At 38.3% G+C, this 19,077-nt stretch overlaps 1 protein-coding gene across 4 annotated transcripts in view; it reads left to right on the forward strand.

Annotated features, from left to right (window-relative positions):
* The window catches only part of LOC106155604 (uncharacterized), a 72,077-nt gene extending 53,001 nt beyond the window's left edge, over positions 1-19,076 (forward strand). For 3 of the 4 annotated variants that reach the window (XM_013530504.2, XM_013530500.2, XM_013530501.2), the window contains 7 exons: positions 3,567-3,622; positions 6,746-6,821; positions 9,508-9,669; positions 10,255-12,502; positions 13,960-14,092; positions 14,543-14,675; positions 14,959-19,076. In XM_013530504.2, coding sequence (XP_013385958.2) covers positions 3,567-3,622; positions 6,746-6,821; positions 9,508-9,669; positions 10,255-12,502; positions 13,960-14,092; positions 14,543-14,675; positions 14,959-15,857 — 3,707 coding nt within the window. In that variant the 3' untranslated portion in view covers positions 15,858-19,076. The remainder of the gene's footprint in view (positions 1-3,566; positions 3,623-6,745; positions 6,822-9,507; positions 9,670-10,254; positions 12,503-13,959; positions 14,093-14,542; positions 14,676-14,958) is intronic. The other variant, XM_013530502.2, reaches the window with a different exon arrangement.
* The last annotated feature ends 1 nt before the right edge of the window (position 19,077 follows it).

A 19,077-nucleotide genomic window follows, 5' to 3' on the forward strand; every position in this document is an offset into this window, starting at 1 on the left:
ATCTCAATGATCTGAACATGTTGTAATCCCAACTCCACACAAACAAAACCACAAGCAATCTGGGGCCGGTTTCACAAAGCAGTAGTTAGTTAGCGATCGGTAGTTAGCCTCTCGCTAGTTATAGTGCCGTTTCACGAAGCAGTCGCTAGTTCTCTCGCTCTTTATTGTCTCGTTGTTACCTTGGATATTTAACGACTGGTCAGAGCAGTCGCTAACTCTAGAGTTTCATCGTGCGCATGCGTAATGAGTGAAATAAAAAGGTTGCTTAGTTACCGTTGTCTGTCGTTTGTCTTTGTATCCAATATGGCGGCTACCTTTCTTGCTATCCGTACCGCCAGACGGCAACGTAGACTACGGCGTTTTCATGAAAGGCAGAATCTATTAGAATATACACACGATGATGCAATTTACGAGAGGTTGTGCCTAGCTGTGACAAAAAGAGCGGCAAAAAGGTGGTGGAAATTCTTTACGACGACCTCAAAGCAGACGTTCTTATGCATTTCCAGCCACCAAAAATTGGAGAGTTAGTGCTTTCGTGACACTTTTACGCGAGAGTTCCACTTCCGGCAGACGGTTTCGAGACTACGGTGAGTAACGAGAGAACTAACGACCGAACTTTACGACTGAACTTAGCGATGAGTTAACTACTGCTTCGTGAAACACCCCTCGAAAATCGCTAAGTTAGCTCGTTAGCGAGGTAGTTCAGTAGTTAGTTGTTCTAACTAACTACTGCTTTGTGAAACCGGCCCCTGGCATGGTTGTGTTTGAATGTGTATGTATGTGAGTGTATGCGTGTGTGCTGACTCCATGGTTTCTTGCCACAAAGTCTGAGGATGAGTGTCCAGCGGCATGGCCAGTTTACCACTGTTTATTTGGCCTGATCAAACTGTATAAACCTCAGTCTTATTGGAATCTCCAATAGACATTAGGAAATAGGCCATAAGTTTATACTGGGATATCAACAAATTGTTCACACACTTATAATGTGATTTCCCTAGTGATCTGCCATGCTCTTGGCCAATTATACCCCATTAGATAAAACTGTTTGATTCAGATTTAGAATTATGGAAGACTAAATGGTCAAATATTGACCCAGTGACTTTGGGAATATTCAGAAGAGAAATTCCATTTGAGACTGCACCTTTAAAAGAATGTGCTTTAGCGGGCAGCTCAGGTAATGTGACTGACGCCATGTAACCAACAGCATGTAAAAACACATTGCCTATAAAAACACGTCTTTCAAAATTCTTTTTTCTTTCTGACTTTCTTGACATTTTGTCATGTAGACTTGGGTTTAGGATACTGAAGTAATGAGTTACGAAGGAAGCTCTCAGCTTTGTACCAAATAAACTTAACAATAAAAATACCAAAAACTCCCCAGAGTTTTTCTTCTTGTATTATAGGGTACTCTGTCTTCCTGTATTCTAACATCTTGAAATGTATACTTGATACATATATCATATCCCATAGCCTTTGAGAAAAAAAAAATAGGAAATCAAAAATCATCAGTTATTCAATGTCATACTTTGAGCTGCAATAGAATCTTGACATTATGTATAAGTTTACATTGCCTGGCATTCTCTTTCGCGCAAATTTTCTGTCCTGGTTCCTGCATTCCCGGTGGTCGGGTAAGTATGCTGCTAGCCTTGGTTACCAGGTGAACAATTGGTCCAGAACAGCCTGTGCCATTATCAATCATTTGGAAGGTGGTAAATAACAAAGTGGGATGTCCATTCTGATCTGCCTCTCTGGCCCTTGAGGTAATTCTCGAAGATAAGGCACTAGCATCCGCATGTTTCACACCATTTTATCATCATGTTGTAGTTATTGATGTCAGAATGCTGCAATCAGGAGGGATGTAGATAGTCTCACCTGAAGTGGCACCATTTTACACGGAATCGCTCAACACTGTGTAAAGCAATAGATATGAATTCTTTGATTGGAGCAGTGATGAGCTGCTAGTCATGTTTTCATACAAAGACAAGATTTACTATCATATCAGTGAAAAGCTTAGATTGTTTCATTTAATAGGATTTATTCATTTGTTGAAGCAAATTACCAGTAAAATTGCACTCTGTCTGCTCTCCCTGCTTTTCCCTCACAGGCAGAGAACAACAGATGTTGCAGCAAAGTTGAGTAATAAATCACAAAGGCTTGCGCTGCTGACAAGACAGAGAGTCATAGGCACAAGCCAACCAACGGATCTTGTTTAGTAAACGTGGCAGGAGGGGGAGACTTTGGTGTGATGCCTGGCACACGACTCTCCACACTTGGGGCATGTCTGGTTGGTGATACTAGAAAGGAGGGAAGGGGGGGGGGGGCTAGCACCATGTTTGTATAATGGGAGCAAGTCAGCCATTTCATCGCTGTACAGCACAGCCACACTTCTGCTTCCCCAGAATTAATCTGTGTTTATGTTGTTGACGCTGAGGCTGAAACCAAGGGCTGTCTTTGTAAATTGACCATGTTAAATGGAGAAACTGTGTTCTTTATCAACCCAGCAGAATTATGAAGCCAGAGGTTTTGCAGATGTGGAAGAAAGTATTTTGGTACAAATTTCTGGTCTGTTGCCATTAAAGGGGGATTGCTGCATTTTGCACCTCTTGTATTAGTCTCGCCACATTTACTTTGGGGTGTGCAAACTTTTGTTGGAAAAACTCTTCCTTCTCAACCAGAATCACCAGTGACGTGTGGCCTGGACATAAAGGTACTTCAACACAGGGAGAGACCAAAAAAGACACCCAATAAAAAAACTGCAGACACATTAACACAAGTTTTTAAAGAGTCTTTTGAAAATCAAATGTTGCGGCAAAGTGATCAATAAAGATCTGATGACAGTTGACATGTTGTCTCATCCAATCTACTGGCCTACCATATCAGGCTGGCTGGTAGAGAGATTATTATGGCACATTCATTTGTAGCACATTAGTTTTTGAAAATTTGGCAACATGACCAAAGGAATCGATACTGTTTGGTTGTAGTCATCAGTCTTGTCGTTGGTATTAATGTTCATGTTGGGGCAAACATCATGTATAATTATATGAACAGAGGGTTTGACCATTGTAAAAGTCTTTCAGCAGGCTTTCTTTGCTCCACTGACCGTTTATTCTCCCCTGGTCACCAATGTTATTGATGGAGGATATGGTGCTTTATGAATATATGTCTGTCGCCCCTGGTTGAAAAGTTGATAATCTAAATTTCCAAGGCATCTGTGTCCCATTTTAATTTTTTTCTTTAAATGCTATTTAATCCTTTCAAGCAGGAAGTGTGAATTGACTTGACAGGTTAGGCCTATGTCTGCCTTGAATCAATTAATGAAACTTACCAGGAGATGTGATTTGGGGTTTGGAATTGCTTATAAAATAGCTTTACAATCTAATGAAAGTCATAAAGCAGAACACATTGAAAAAAGATTTGTTTTATAACACAAATGTTTTCCTTGTTGTAGTTTTTGAATTTGCTTTATAAAACTGTTCAAAGGTAATTTGATTAATCACAAGTTGTTAAGAAGTATTATGGTGACTTTTTTCAATTACTTTTCATTAACACATTTCCTTTTTTTCTAGCACTGAAAACACCGCCAGCATTTGCCCACCAACAGAAACAGTTAGAGAGAGCAAGGGTAAGACACATCAACATTTTATTTAAACACTGTCCAATTGGTTTGCCCCCCGTCTGGGGTTCTATATCAAGATTACTTTTGCTTAAGAATTATCTCAGGAATTAAATTTAAGGATTAATAAATAGCAATTTGTTAAAAAAATAGTTGAAGTTGTAATCCATTTGTCTATGGATTATTTTTACCATCATGGGGATAAAACACTGTTTAACCCCCCCCCCCCCAAGTCATCCATTCTCCCCTCATTGTTGACTGAGTGAGGTCAGATGTAACAGTCCCAAGGGAAAATAGTCCACCCTCCCACCTGAGTGAAGTCACCACCTGGGGGCCACTGTGAGAGTTTGCTATCTCTTCTGTTCTCAGTAATCTTCTGGCACATCACCTTGTCTTCTTCTGTGATTTGCTTTAATTTCTCCTGCATGGTCTCCATTAACTTGACTTGGCACCAGAACTGATTACCGGTGTTTACCCAAGTTGACTTGAAAATTTAAAATGTTAGGAGGAATGCAAAGTAAACTGGCGTATGATACTCGCTACTTTTACTTTGAGATCTACGCTAACTGTAGTTTTATCTGCTGTGAAGGCAGATGGCAACATAGACAGAGCCTAGACCTAAACAAAGATTGGGAAAAAATTTAAACTTTGTGTGTCAAAAAAGTAAATACCTTGCATCTTGTATGTAAAACCAGGAATGGTATAAAAGATGGGTGAATAGTTGAGATGCCTAAAAAGCAAGGTTTGTGCTTTGGAAAAGGCTTTCCCAATTACAAGTCTGACAGTGACTGGGAGCATCCCACATGGATGCCAGGCTTTGTTCCAGGCAAGGTACTGTTTCTAATTTGACTTTAGATTATTGTTAAATTGAATAAAGAATACCACCCAAATGAAACGAGTGACTAAAATGGATCATTCAACATGTTGTGAAAACAGCATGAAAAACACAAGCCCACAAATAGGACCCAAAGTGATTTGTGCCTAAACTAATTCTCCAAAGTGCTCATCATTCGAGTGATATTGTGGAATTTATCATCTTTTTTACCTCCAACAAAAGACATTATCTCAGTATGTGCCATAACCCCTCTGCATGGCATTTGTGACTGAAGGAATTAAATGCTCCTCAAATCATAATATATCTGTGTTGTACTTAGAAACAGGAAGAGGACCAGGCACATGTCAAAATGTTGAATTTGTTAGGAAGAGATGATCAGAAACAACAGACTCCGAGAGTTTCAATTATGGCTAAATTTACACTCCAGGCTGTGGCATTTAATTCAAGTTTAATATCAAATTCTTTCCCCATTAGAAGCAGAAGAGCTCTTGTGTGTCTTCTTACAGCAAGCTCCACTACGAGCTCATTATCACTAAAAGCAAACGATTTGAACAGAGTGTGACGCAAGCATGGGGTGATGTATAGGGCTCCAAATTGTCGTGAGCCATCTGGTCTTCCTTGCTGGCTGTTCATTCTAATTAAACCAGGTACTTCAGCCCAGGGCAAACATTAAAAATAACAGTTTTTTTTAAGGTGACTTTTTTAAAAATGAAAAAAGGGGGAAAAAAAAGATGTCATTCTTATTTTTGAATGTCTGAGGGGGTTTCAGCTGTTTGTTTGTCGGTAGTGCCAAAGAAAGGCAGTTGGTGTCTTTTCTCAGGTGAAAGATAAAAAGGAAATTCAAAAATTTATTTTTTTTACTGTGCATGTTCCTCTCTTTGGCACCAACAATAGAAATAAAAAAGATAATGAAATGTGAACATGAAATTAATGGCCAATATCTTGAAAGTCCAATTCCATTCACAGGAATCAATGAACAGTCCCACCTTAAACCAAGCTTTATGCTTGTGGCATGGAGTACAGTTCAGAGAAATCTGTCTTGTCTTTTTCCTATTTTGTAGTCCTGTTAATGATGATTTATTGTGTAATGTCTCTCCTAGGACACTGGGCTAGTTTCCAAAAAAATGAGCACATCCCTTCATCTTTCTTCATTGGCACACTAAATGAAAGGTTAATGCTATTTTTGGGGATCACATAATCCCAACTGAATTTTCAGACAAAAATTTTATTACATCTCTGCTCTAGTGCCATGTTTTATCCCAGTAATTTTTAGATACTTTTTATTTTGGTGGAAGGATCGTGTATTTTATGTGTGCCAATATTGATTTTTAGTGCAAAATTTTCCTTATTCCCGTTGAATATCTTCAGATGTTGTATGTAGTGACTCCAAACTGGAATGAAAATTACCAAGAATATTAAGAAAACAGCAGGAAAACGTATTGTAAACATGGTAATCATGGTACCACAGAGGAAAATTAACAAATGGATTTTAGATTGAAAATTCCCATTGAAGCACATTTACCCACATTATCAGTCTTAAATGTTTTGACTTTTGGTCAGATTGGTCTGTGGTGTAAATTTGTTGTTAATTGCAATCAGCACAGAGGTATAATCAATTTACATTGTTGATATTAACTTGGGGAGTACTTGTCTGCTTGCCAGGAATAGGTCTTAAGTGACATCACCACTGACATCAGACAAGTACAGAAAGGGAATTGGGACGTTTATTTAACACTAATTTTGTAAATTTATGGGAAATATCTTGTAAGAGCTAAGGGAAACTCAAATTAAAAAAAAAAAAAAAAAAGGATAAAGAAAGGAGAAAAGAATTGATAGGGATTTTGTTTGTTTAGATAACTGTTCATGTAATCAGCACATTGGCCTATGTTGATGATTGTACATTGACAAGAACAGTAGGCAGTAAAGCACTTAAGCATGCGGGACAGACTTGTGTATTTATAATGACATGGAAGTTTATGGACATGAATGGACTGAAAGTAAACTGAGTTTGCGGTAGGTTTTCCTCCACATCAGCTGACAGCCATGTGCAAGAATGCATCACTGTAACACCAAGTCATGTTCCTGGACTTCTTTCTTTGTGCCATTTGCCAGTAGATTGCTTTGTATTGGATTCATGTACTTTGCTATTATTTTAACATGAATAACACCCACGAAGAGATGCCATAATGCATGTCACATTTTTTACAGAAAATTTTTTACACACAGGATGAAAAGGTTAATCCTTCAAAAAATGTTCAGTAACTGTTAACTTACATGTTCTGAATATTGTTTTACAGACAGGAGACTTGATCAGACACAAAATCCAGAATCGTCCAGACAGACAGTCTCTGGTTGACCACCATATTTTAGAAGGTGAGTTTTGCATACAACCTACATTCATAAAAAGGCAAAACATTATAGCTACTACATAGTAAACAAATTCAGTGATAGAAGCTGCCACAGGTAAAGTATCACTGCAATAGGTGGACTTTTAGTAGTAGCCAACCTTGTACCATGATAAAGTGTATCTAAAGTTGACCACAGACAGGGCAATTGTGGAGTAAAAAATTCAGAGTGGTTTCAGGCTACTTATCCAGTTTAAGAAAATACAGAGCAAGTACTGCCTACCATGAAAACTGAAGTTCTGTAAATATTAATGAGTGTTTCACCTGCTTAACTACTGCTACTTCTGTTAAGCAGAAGAAAAATAGTACATAATGGGCTCCTAAATGTACCAGGGAAATTGTCCTTGCAATGGCGTAGGTCTGTTCAAAAGCCTAACCAAACTGAGGTTAATGCTTTATCTAAGGTAGAAGCAAAACCAGATTTCACAATATTCATGAATTGTAAGGTTAAAGCACAAAAGCACATACACTTGTGCGCATGCACACTTTCTAATATTGGGAAATTGAAAGTTGCCTCATGCGAAAAATATCTCCATGAATAAGACATTTAGAATTGGTTAAAATGTATTTCAAATATCTTGGTGTGCCCTGTACTTGGTGTGTGGCTGAAGAAGTGAAAATGCTCTTATCTTTTTTACCTGCACATAATTCAACGTGCACCACTGTCAGTGTACCATATCAAAAGTGATGATCTGACTCACTTCAAATTCTTGTATTGCCTCTTGAGTTTGACCTCGCTGGATTTTTATGTTTTAGTGGCAGATGAATAATATATTTTCACTGACAGAAAGGTATTTTCATTTCTTTATCATAAAGAATAAAAAAGATTTGGGTTATTTTGTGCGTATGTGAGCCTAAAGACACTGGGTAGGTATTTGCCATACATAAAAAAGGAAATCTTGTTATCACATATAAATTCAGTAATATCTTCCCTATTGTAGAATCTACCTGTATGTTCCCTCTTCCCTTCTTTTAATTAAGAAATGCTGTCGTCAGCCAGCAGTGAGATTAGTGTTTGGACAGCATGCCTGCCTGGGACTATTTCATCTCTGCCCCTGCTATTTCACCATTAACTCTCAAGGAATCCTGAAGCAAGAACAAAAATACAACACAGAAGGGCCTTGAATGAGTATAATGGTGAAGACAGGAGGAGGTGAAAGAGAAAACAACTGCAAGGTGTGTTGTTTGTTGGCAGGTGAAAGGGAAGCTGTGGTCAGGTGTTTGTTTGGATAGAACAGCGGAGTTCTCCCCCTATCATAGGTTTCCCTGAGTGACCAGGCAGGAATTAACAGTAATTCATTAAGCTTTTTAGTAATTAAGACATCAGCTGTTGTCTCACTCTCTCTTTCTCTCTGGAGAGTGGCTTAATGTGAAATGATCAGAAAAGTCCCTGCTTAGGACTTAAGGGAAGATTAGCGTGTTATGGGAAGTGAAAATTTGTTCCTACTTAGGGTAACTCCTGAGAAGTTGATCAGATTATTGTGATTTCTCCTATGATACATTTTAAGAATCTTAAGACAAAACATGTTTGTTTTCATTGGAATAGAAAACAAATTTGCTCATGTTCATTTAATGTTGGTAAAATTTGGGGTATGAAGGGAGCAACCAAGAAGAAGCAACACTTAGCTAAGATTTTTTCACACAAGAAAAAAATCGAGGGGTCTAGCTTGTGTACCTTGATATCATTTAAGCACAGACGCTTTCACATTTGACCACTAATTACAACAAACTTCAGATCTGAGGCGAACTCCATCTCATTTTGTCTGATGCTGCGTAGTACTCTAGACACAAGAGCCTGCCCAAGAGCCTGTTGTCCTTGGCAATGTTCTTTTGCAGCTGACTCTACATTTAACCCCACAGCAGTTGGCCAGTACAAAGTCATATTACTGTCAGGAATCGGCTTTCTTTATTTCTTCACTTCCGAGTTCTAGAAGGATTGTCTTAGAAGTCCAACATCTTCAGAATTTGGCAACACTCTCGGTTCATCAGCAAAATGTGATTTAAAGCATTTGTGATTCCAAATTTACATAGCGAATATGGGGGAGTGCTTGAATGCAATTTTGGGGTGTGTTTAGTCATTCTACATTAATTTTGAATAAGACTGTTTCTTTTGACAATATGACTGGTTGTTTACTTGCTGAAAGAATTTGCAAAAAATGAAACACTAAAAAGTATTTTTAGCAACTTCACAGGTCACATTATTTTTTGGCTGAGAAACAGATTTTAGCCTCTCCCCCACATACCACCTCCACACAATTAACAACTGATCTGATCATTTTTTTGACCTGGATGAGATGATATAATGGACAGCAATCCTGTTATTTACAGCTAGGTTAATATGCAAGAAAAGGTTAAACATCAGTAATATTTTATGTTAGGCATGGTGTCTACCTCTGTAGGAGGATAGGTGGGTGTTGAGACTGATCTTCCAGGTAAACTTCCACAGCATAGACTTCTAAGCACTCTATAATTAATGTTACTTATCCATTTAACACTACTCACATCAATGGCTCACATTTATTTTAATGCAATTAGTGCAAGCACATCTGCATTTTGATCTTACTCTTGATAAGTTTTTTAGAACATATGAAACAAGAAGAAACAAGTAAGATGACCCAAGTGCTTATTTTTGTTTCTTGTTCTGTTTCATACAGACAGCAAAGCTGATCCATCACTGCATGAAAAACAGCGGCAGCTGAAGCGAGCAAGAGTTGCTGATGAGTTGAATGAAAAATTATCTCATCGCCCAGGTCCTCTGGAACTGGTGGAAGACAACATCCTGCCAGCAGAGGGTGGTTTTATCAATAAAATCAAAGGTGTGGATTTGTTCTTTGCATTACTTCTAATCATTTTCTGTATCTCTCCATGTGAAGTTAAGTCTGTATTTTCAGTGACTCCAGGAAGTCCTTGTAGCCCTTGCTTATCGATTACAGGGTGGGAAAAACATAACTGAAAATATCATGGCAAATCATTTTTATCATTTACATGTGAAAAGTTGATACTTGCACATGGTATATTATTAGATAAAATGGCAGACTGAATTTGCTCAAGATCCTGTTTCTTAGTCATTTATCAAAAAAAAAAAAAAAAAAAGTTATTGACATAAATTCTTATACACCCTGTATATTTGTTATAGTTTCTGGTAGGTCTCTACATGAAAGTTATGTGTTCCTTGTTTTAACAGCATGTAACCAGGGTATTCAGAGATATAGGAACACGCTTAGGGAGGTATCGGGGATACATTTTCTGGAGTGGTGCTTACAAATCCAGGAGTATACCTTATTTTCAGAGTGCTTTGATCTTAAAATCTACTGTAATTCTATAGTGAATCAAAATTTTTTGGATTTTTTTTTTTTTGCCTGGATATAACAAATTTGATTCATTCGCTTTCTTATTTCCAGATGGCTCCATATCTTTCCATAAGACCTGTGAATCAGTTGGCACTGATGACTCAAATCTATTTGTATTTGGAGAGGACGATAACAGTAACAGTGAGGGGGTTCCATCACCGTCCACGGCTGATGACTCTGATACAAACACACAGGCCTCAATTGGGGGTTCCTCGTCTGTTCCATCACCACCAGAACTGGGGTCCTTCATGCAGAAGATCCAGAACAGCAGTGGAAGCTTTACCTTCAATGGACCTCCTATCACCTCTGAGTCATTTGTTCCAATTAACAACACAGTCACCCAAGCAGGTGTCTCATCTTCCTCTAACTCCTCCTCCAAGTCCAATTATAATTCCAGTGGGAGCTCAAAGAACAGGAAAAATAAAGCCAAACCAAAACCAGCCACCAAATCAAAGGTAATCAAATTCCATGAATATAAAGGTCCACCAAATGCATCCAAGGTGCAACAAAACCAGCAGAACAGCAGCAATGCAGAAACTCCTTATCACATTCTTCTACAACAGCAGCAGTTGTTCTTGCAGTGGCAACTTGAGTTCCAGCAGAGGAACATGATGCTGATGCCTGCTAAACAGGCCGGTGGTGCTGCGGAGGGGTCTCCAGCTAACCAGGCAGCAACACAGACAGGTACAGTGACACTGAATAACACACCTGCAGCAGTGACAGCAAGTGGAACAACACAATCTGTGCAACAATCTCAACAACAACAACAACAACAACAACAACAACAGCAGCAGCAACAGCAGGTGGCTTCAATACAATCTCCACAACCTCCACCACCATCTCCACAACAACAACAGCAGCAGCAGCAACCTCAGCAACAACTTCAGATTCAAGTTCACCAGCCATCTCCTCAACAGCTGCCTCTGCAATCTCCACCTCAAATACATAACCAAGTAGCTCTTCAGCAGCAGCAGCAACAGCAACAACAGCAAAAACAAAAGCAGCAACAGCAGCAAATTCAGCAGTTAAAACAGCAGTTGCATCAGCAGCAGCATCAATCACAGAAACAGCAATCGTCTCAACCCATTCAACAGACAAAACCACAACAGGCTAGTCCACACCATTCAACACAGCAATCATCAGAGCAACCTAAACCTAAAACGCTGGAAGATTTGAAAGTGGCTGATCTGAAGGCAGAGTTGAAAAAGAGAAATCTACCGGTGTCTGGGTCCAAGCCACACTTAATAGAACGCTTAAAGCCCTATGTAGATTCCATTCTCAGTGCATGGAATGAGAATTCTACCACTGGTGTACAGTCTGCTGGTACAACATTGAGTGCTAGCACTAACTCACAACAGTCCAAACTTCCCCCTAAGCTGGTGATCAAGCAGGAACCCCAAACGCAGCCACAACCACAGAAGATCCCTAACAGTGCTGATGAGGCAGGCAATGTGTCTATGTCCTCTCCGCCTATCTCCCCTGACAAACTGTCTGAACTGAACCAGTCAGTGGCCACGCCCATGTCTCCAGATGACCTAGACATGTCCATTACATCACCAACAGCATTTACCTGGGGGATACCCATGAAAAAGAACAGTCTTACAAGTGCCAGTCAGAGCTCGATTCCAATGGCCATAGATGCTTCCCGTCCACCATCTGTGGCACCACAGGAGTCCATGGATGTGGACCTGAACATGAGTTTCAATGGCCCACCATCTATTGATTCCCAAGTTAGCTGTTACAGTAGTGTGTCAAACACCTCAAATGTGTCTAATCTGTCCAGTGTGACAGCCACCACAGAGGAACTTGTTGCAAAGCAGCAAAAGACAATTGAAGAGTTGCAAAGAAAACTGCAAGAATCTCAGCTGAGGCTGCTTCAGCAGCAACACGAGCAGCAGACACTGCTTGTTCAGCAGCTACAGCAGCAACAGTCCCTGTTGAATGCTACCAGCAGCAGTGGTGGTAGTAGTGCAGCTTTGACACAAACTGTAGCACCACCTATTGTCACACAAGCCAATACAAGCCAAACCCAAGTGGTTCCAAGTATCACAATCTCGTCCAGTACAAGCAGTCCTGCAGTAGTGGCTAAACCAAATGTAACCTTCATTCAGCCTCAGTCTCTACATGATAGCCTGAACATGGGACAACACAAGGTACTATTTGCTACAACTGGACTCAATGGTCAGCAGCTGGTCTTCACTTCCAAACCTGTGGATGCTATGAATATCAATGTTGTGGGCAAACTTGGCACCAGTGCTGCTACTACAACTGTTCCAGTCAATGGATTGAGTCAGAACAGGTATGTATGTCTATACAATTAGCCCATACTGAACTTTTACTACTGTACATTTGCATTGCTTATGGGTTTGGCCAACTTTGTATCAGTGCCAATAAATAATTATTTTGCTCTTGGCTGTGTTCCCTACTTGTTTGTGGCTATTTTGAATTAGCTAGTATACTGGCATGGTAGTAAACTAAAGATGCTATGTATACAAGTGTTAAGTTGAAAAGACCTGATTTAGGGGTAAATCCAGTACCAGGTTCTTTAGGCAAGTATCCTAAGTGTTGTTAACACAATGTTGCCAAGCACCAAGTCTATAAAAATCTCCACAAGCTTGTATGATGTGAAAAGAGGCCTCGCTCACATCCATCAAAAAAGATTGAGAATTGCATATTAAAGATAGTCCTTCATTATTTATGTTATCTTACACACCTGTTACTCTGAGGTTCATGCTAGACATTAGTCTTGTTTGGTATGCTGAAGCATTCTTCCAAGGCCTGTTTTTCTCTACACGTAGTCTGTCTATTCTGTTTGTACTTGGGGCCCCAAGCCACAATCTCAACAGCCAAGAACCAGTTTAAAACCTGTCGGACATCCAAGGCTTGCGGTTGAAGTCTTAAATAAAGTGCCTTGGAAAATGAAATAGCAATAGTTAGGCAAGCTCAGGTATTTGGGCTAATGTTGGCTAGATGGACTAGGTGTCAGGTAATTTTGGAGCAGGTGTACAGGGTCATTATTATATTCTGGAGATGCGTTTCCTATTTCTCAGATAGCCTCATTATACCTATGTATCTATTTCGATTTTGGGAAATTTAAGAAAATACTTCATGCTGATAAAGAAAAACATGTTAACATGTTGATAACTAGAAATTTCACTTTTCCCCCTTTAAAGATGGCTATGGAGTGTTTCTTTAAATTGAAGTCCTCAAATCACCTCAGGTGTTATTGCAGAGCTCTGTTGTTTTACATTTACATCTTGTTTTAATAATACCACCATTGAATTTAACTTGATCATTTTTTTGTCAAAATCCTCGCAATTAGAAGGTTCCTGTCTTTTACACATAAAGCTAATTTTAGTAGGAGTATCAGATAAAGCATTAAAAAAGAATGTTTCTAATAAATTGACTCCAGGTATCAAAACTACTTGCTGACAGCTTATCGTGGGAGAAATTCACAAGAAAAACAACAGCAAGGAGTACATTTTGTCTCCCAGCATGACCTTAGTATTTACACACTGCATTCTGCTACAATGTCCCAGGTTTTTGAAATATGTTTAAAGAAGAGAGAAACTATTTCTCATTGTCTCTGTAGAGAAAATCCTGATGCCTTGTTTCACACAATATAGAATACAAATTCTGAGGAAGAAATAATGGGGGCTTTGTTTTGAAAGTTGAGAGATTTTACTTCAACAGTTTTGTTCATTTCATATATGAAGTAAATGAAATTGAGTAAAAGTTATTCATATTTTTTCTTAGAGCATCATCTGTGCCTAATTCACCAACCAATAGTGGTTTCAACAAAACCCCTGCCAGCAAGACATTATCAGGACCATTCCTAATTCCTCTTCGAGAGCCACCAAAATATGATGATGCTGTCAAAAACAGACAGGTAACATTCTTTACAGTCATTTTTGAAGGAGCCAACATGTTTTTCATTGTAAGATTATTCATAATTTCATTTTGTTTATCCCTTAAGCAGTTCTGGTATTTACCGAGGCCCATTTGTGCTGATAATACCTAAGTGCAGTGATAATGGCTTGGTCTGATACCATGGCAACTACATTAGTTGTAAATGTCATGTCTCTCCATAAAAACGGAGACCTGCATCATTTGCCATTATTTTTGCTTTAACCAAGACCATGTGTACACTTGCACATGAAAATTCACCAATGGTAAAAGAAAAGTAATCAAAAAAATGTTAAACTTTTGCAAATATCTTGGTGATGCCAATTCAGAAATGTCTGTCTGAAAATTTTGCTGGAACAAAAGTTCATATGGCTTGAGCCAATCAAAAATCATTTGGTTTTTGGATCGAACTGAACAATTTTGTATATTCCAGGGATCACCTATTAATGTGGATGGTGGAAATAGCAACAGCACTGCAGCCAGTCCTGCCCCAACAGCTGTTGCTGCTACCAAGACTCAGAGTCAACAGATGGATGATGTGCTAGAAATACTTATCAGATCTGGAGGTAAAAACAGCAAGTCTTATCTGATTCAGCTAGGATTGATCCATGGATTAAGATTTTCCTTTTGAATACATAAGATAACTAAGGAAGACTTAAATACTTAGTTATTGGAATTATGTTTAAGATTGATGCAAAAGATATACAGCTGAAGCTAACGACAAACTTTAATACATCAATTTTTTAATCCAGTGTGTCCTATATATATTTTTTGCTAATGTTTTTGCAATTATTTCTACCATTGTTTTTTCTTCTCATTATTATTTTATTTTTTTTATTTTTCTGATAGAACTCCCCCCAGATGCTGCTCAAGAGCCTCCTCCAACCCCTAAAACTCAAGCCCTGGGTCACTCCATCAGCATGCCAGCAATCAGCTCTTTTGCTCAGACGGGAACCGTGGCAACTGCTGGTTCCACAGTAGCAACAACAGTACCCTCCAGTGCAATCGTAGTCACCGCACAGACTCCAGCCTTCATGGTGGCTATTCCCAGTACCAGCATTACCAATAATAACAACATCACAACTACAACGTCATCACCGGCAATAACATCTCCAACAACAGTGACAATTGGGGGGTCACCAGTCAAAATGGTGCATTCTCCTGGAGGCAATGGAAGTGGCAAGAAGGCCCCACCGCCATTGAATATCACATCCATTTCTTCCTCACCAGGGCCTATACCTGATGCCATTAACACTGGGGACTTGGTCAGTGAATTTAGTGACCATTTTGACCTTCCATCAATGGACTGGGATGGTGCGGACACAGATTTAGTGTCTCTTGAGTTGCCAGATGGCTTTAGGAGCTTAGACCCTAAAACAGACCAGTGTGATCAGCATGGTTTGCTTAATGTTCCATCCAGTGCAGAATGCGGCCAAGGATCAGGGTCAAGTTTTCATGGTTCAGAACCAAACTTGGCTGCATTGGGACTTAATGACAATGCAGAAGAGTCCATGAATATGGACGTGTCTGATTGGTTGGATGTGATAATGCCAAACACGGGACTGACACCACTCAGTGCCACTGCACCAGTGGCTTTCCCTTCTGACCCTATTCTTACACCAAAACCCCAAGATGTTATGGAATTGTTTAACTTAGATGAATCTGATTTCCAAACTCCCACAGGACTTGAGAGTGGCATGAATTGGGATCGGTTGGTAGAAAGTGCCACCTCATCAGGCACACATTAAAATAGGGTGGAACAAACCCTTATATGTAGAAAGTCGATTTTCATTATTACTCTTACAGCTTGCAGTCCTAGTATTACAAATAGAAGGTGGACTGTTTAAGATGTTAATGTGTACATTATTATATGGTGCTGATAGAAGATATAGCCATTTTCTTTGTTATGGATAAGACAGGTATGGACCAACTAGAAAAGATGAAACTAAATGATGTTAATATTATGACCTAATTGATAAAATACAGGATTTTGATGGACCCATTGCAAAGCTATGGTCAGAGTTATTAGCAGAATAAGCTATGTAAGAGTAAGACTTTTTTGTTTTCTGTTTCAAGTGTTAAATATAAATATATATATAGCATTTTTTCAAAAAAAGAAAAGTTGAAAGGTGTGAAAAGTTTATCAATTAAAATCTGACAAATTAAGTGTTAATGAATAATTTATATATAATATTGCTTGTTTATTATTGTTGTTGCTGTGGCAACTGCAACTGTCTGTTCATTTTCTTTTTAATGACTGCCAATAACTTGGCAGATGTGTGGGCGTGTGCATTCCTTTCTTGCTGCAGACTTTCCAGGAGTTTCAGTTTTACAGCATGTGCCTTTCTTTGCAAAATAAAGAATGTCGATACCTCGTTCCAAATAGAAAAAAAATCAGTACTGTAAAAACCTTTGTATTACTGAAACAAACTTATTTAATTTCTTAACCAGATACTGGTGGTTTAATTTAATTACTGATTTGAGTGTTTTAAAAAACCCTTAAGGGCATATTTCTTGGAACTAAATAATATTCTCAGTAAATTTTTTGTATGTACTGAATTGTGGAACCCATAGCTCAGCAGCAAATTTGCATGCCACCACTGGTGCTAAGCCTCTGTTCCTGTTTTAATTGCTGTATAGTCACACTTAGCTTAATTATCAGAAATAGATTTTTTTTGTTTCAAAAATGATACCTGTAGTCCAAGTGTACTTTCCTTTTTGCCATTTTTCATGGTCTTCCCACTCCCCTGCAGGTCAGACTCCTCACTTCAAGTCTGACCAACATTCCAAACTTATCTGCATCATCGTCATCCTTTCTTTTTTTCTTCTGTATATCATTTTTAAAAAATACTTGTATGAGAATATATATCTGCAGGAGGGGAAGAAAGATATAGATTACTATTAAAAAAAAACAAAAATACAGCTTTGAAAGCTTCTTGTCATTGTATATTTTCTCAATTATATCATCAAACTAAGATATTATTATATAGTTCATGTTTGTAACTTATCCAGTGCATTTGGTATTTATTATTATTTGTATATGTTGTAGTTCATAGTTAGGAATAGGAGGTAATTTAAGTAAAGTGAAGTTCCAACCAGTGCATATGTTTTACTCAGTAAACTACTTGAACATACTGAGTAACAGTGATACATGTTTGCACTGCATGGAATATCACTTGACTGATAACTGCTTAACCATTTAATTACAAGTCATGCCATTGGACCATTGCAAATAATCTGGGTGGTTTGGGGTCCATATTTCAAGCCAACTTCTTTATCAAAGGCAAATGAAGTCTTTGACACCATTTCTTAAAATAACCTTCTCAACATGATTATCTGATCTTGCAATGCTCTCACTCAAATATGAACCACAAGTAACCTAGTGGAAATGATGCAATGCTAGTTAGATCAATTTTATAAAGTGTGTAACACACCTTTTACGTCCATTATTTTTGTGGGGACCGAGTGATATTGCAATTGCTGGGAAGAGGGTACTATTTTGTACTTGTATATAAATGTACCTTAAGATATGGTGCCACGACTCTGCCTGCTTACATATTCCAGTGTTCATTCCAAAAATGTTTTGTAGATCAGATCTTAGTAGAGAAACCATCTGTAGAGTGTATTGCATAGTGATGGTGGTGCAGACCAGTCTTCCAAATTGGAGTGGGACAATTACAAGGGTGTGGTTTCTTGTTGGTAGACTAACACATTGACCAACAAACAAGGGATCAAATAATAAAAAACGTATTAGATTTTGGTTGTCAGACAAAAGTGATGCCGCCCTTGTAAGCACATTTATAAATGAGATTATCATAACATGCAGCATATTGCATGTAGGTAGTACACTGTGCCTCCACTAGGTGGCCTTGTCCCAAAGATAAACCTCTGATCATACAAAGTATGTTGCAGACCTGTAGATGATTAAGACTAACTATGAATTATGACATGACATTTTTCTGTTATGTGTGTATTTTGTATAAGTTTAATGTTGAGGGTACGCTAAATAGAATGGGCTGGGCCATGCACAGTAAGAACAACGTTTTTGACTGGGCAAGTCCCATCAGAATTGTAACTCATTTTCTATTTTATTACTTTTTTTTCCTTACCATTACAATAAGTGTCCTTGTATGTGAACATTGTTGAAGAGTACTTAATACTAAGTCTGTATGTATTATTGCCACTGTACTGCATTGGTTGATTATGTGCAATAGTCTTAGCTGTCACCGAAAATAAACCAGAATTGGCTCAGAATTATCCAGTTGACCAGAGTTTCATATAGTTTATACACCATCTAATTATTTTACCAAAAGCAAGTTTCATGCAAGTGGAACCAATGCTTACCAGGTTGACTCTAACTACTTCAAAAGATGACTTTAGACTTTTTTTTTTTTTTTTTTTGTGTTGTGTTGTGAAGCCCTGGACAAACTGGACCAAAGCTACACTGGGTTTATTTACAGCAGTGGCAGCCAAGTCCCTGGAAGATTTCCGTGGTATGATGCTCACATTATGGCTTTGAATGCAGCCAAGTTTCTACTAGCTTTTTATGATTCAACAAAAAAAAAATTCTACTTAAAAAACTTCAATAAAGTTTTAATGCTTGTTTTAGTGAAATACCAGTCTTGGTAATGTTAAATAAGTTCTGTATTATTTTGTACATTTAAAAATGTAGGTTTTCATCTATATTTGGTTTTGTTCATTCTTCTTTTTCAGCTTGACTTATATTTATGCATTATAGAAGGAAATATATTGCTATAGTATGAATACAGACAGATTACAAGTGTGAACAATAAGCATAGATTTCTTTGGGGAGCCACACTGTTGATAATTTAGTTCAAATCTATATAGGCATAGTTTACAGTTATGTAGTTTTGCTTGGTATTTTGTACATACACTTCAATTGTTGCCAACTTTGTAACTTCCCCAGCAAGCACCTGAGAAAAGAAATAAAGGATGCTTACAACTTTC

Source organism: Lingula anatina, chromosome 2 (assembly GCF_051362555.1).
Source record: "Lingula anatina isolate TDL-2025a chromosome 2, LinAna3.0, whole genome shotgun sequence".
Classification (NCBI taxonomy): domain Eukaryota; kingdom Metazoa; phylum Brachiopoda; class Lingulata; order Lingulida; family Lingulidae; genus Lingula; species Lingula anatina.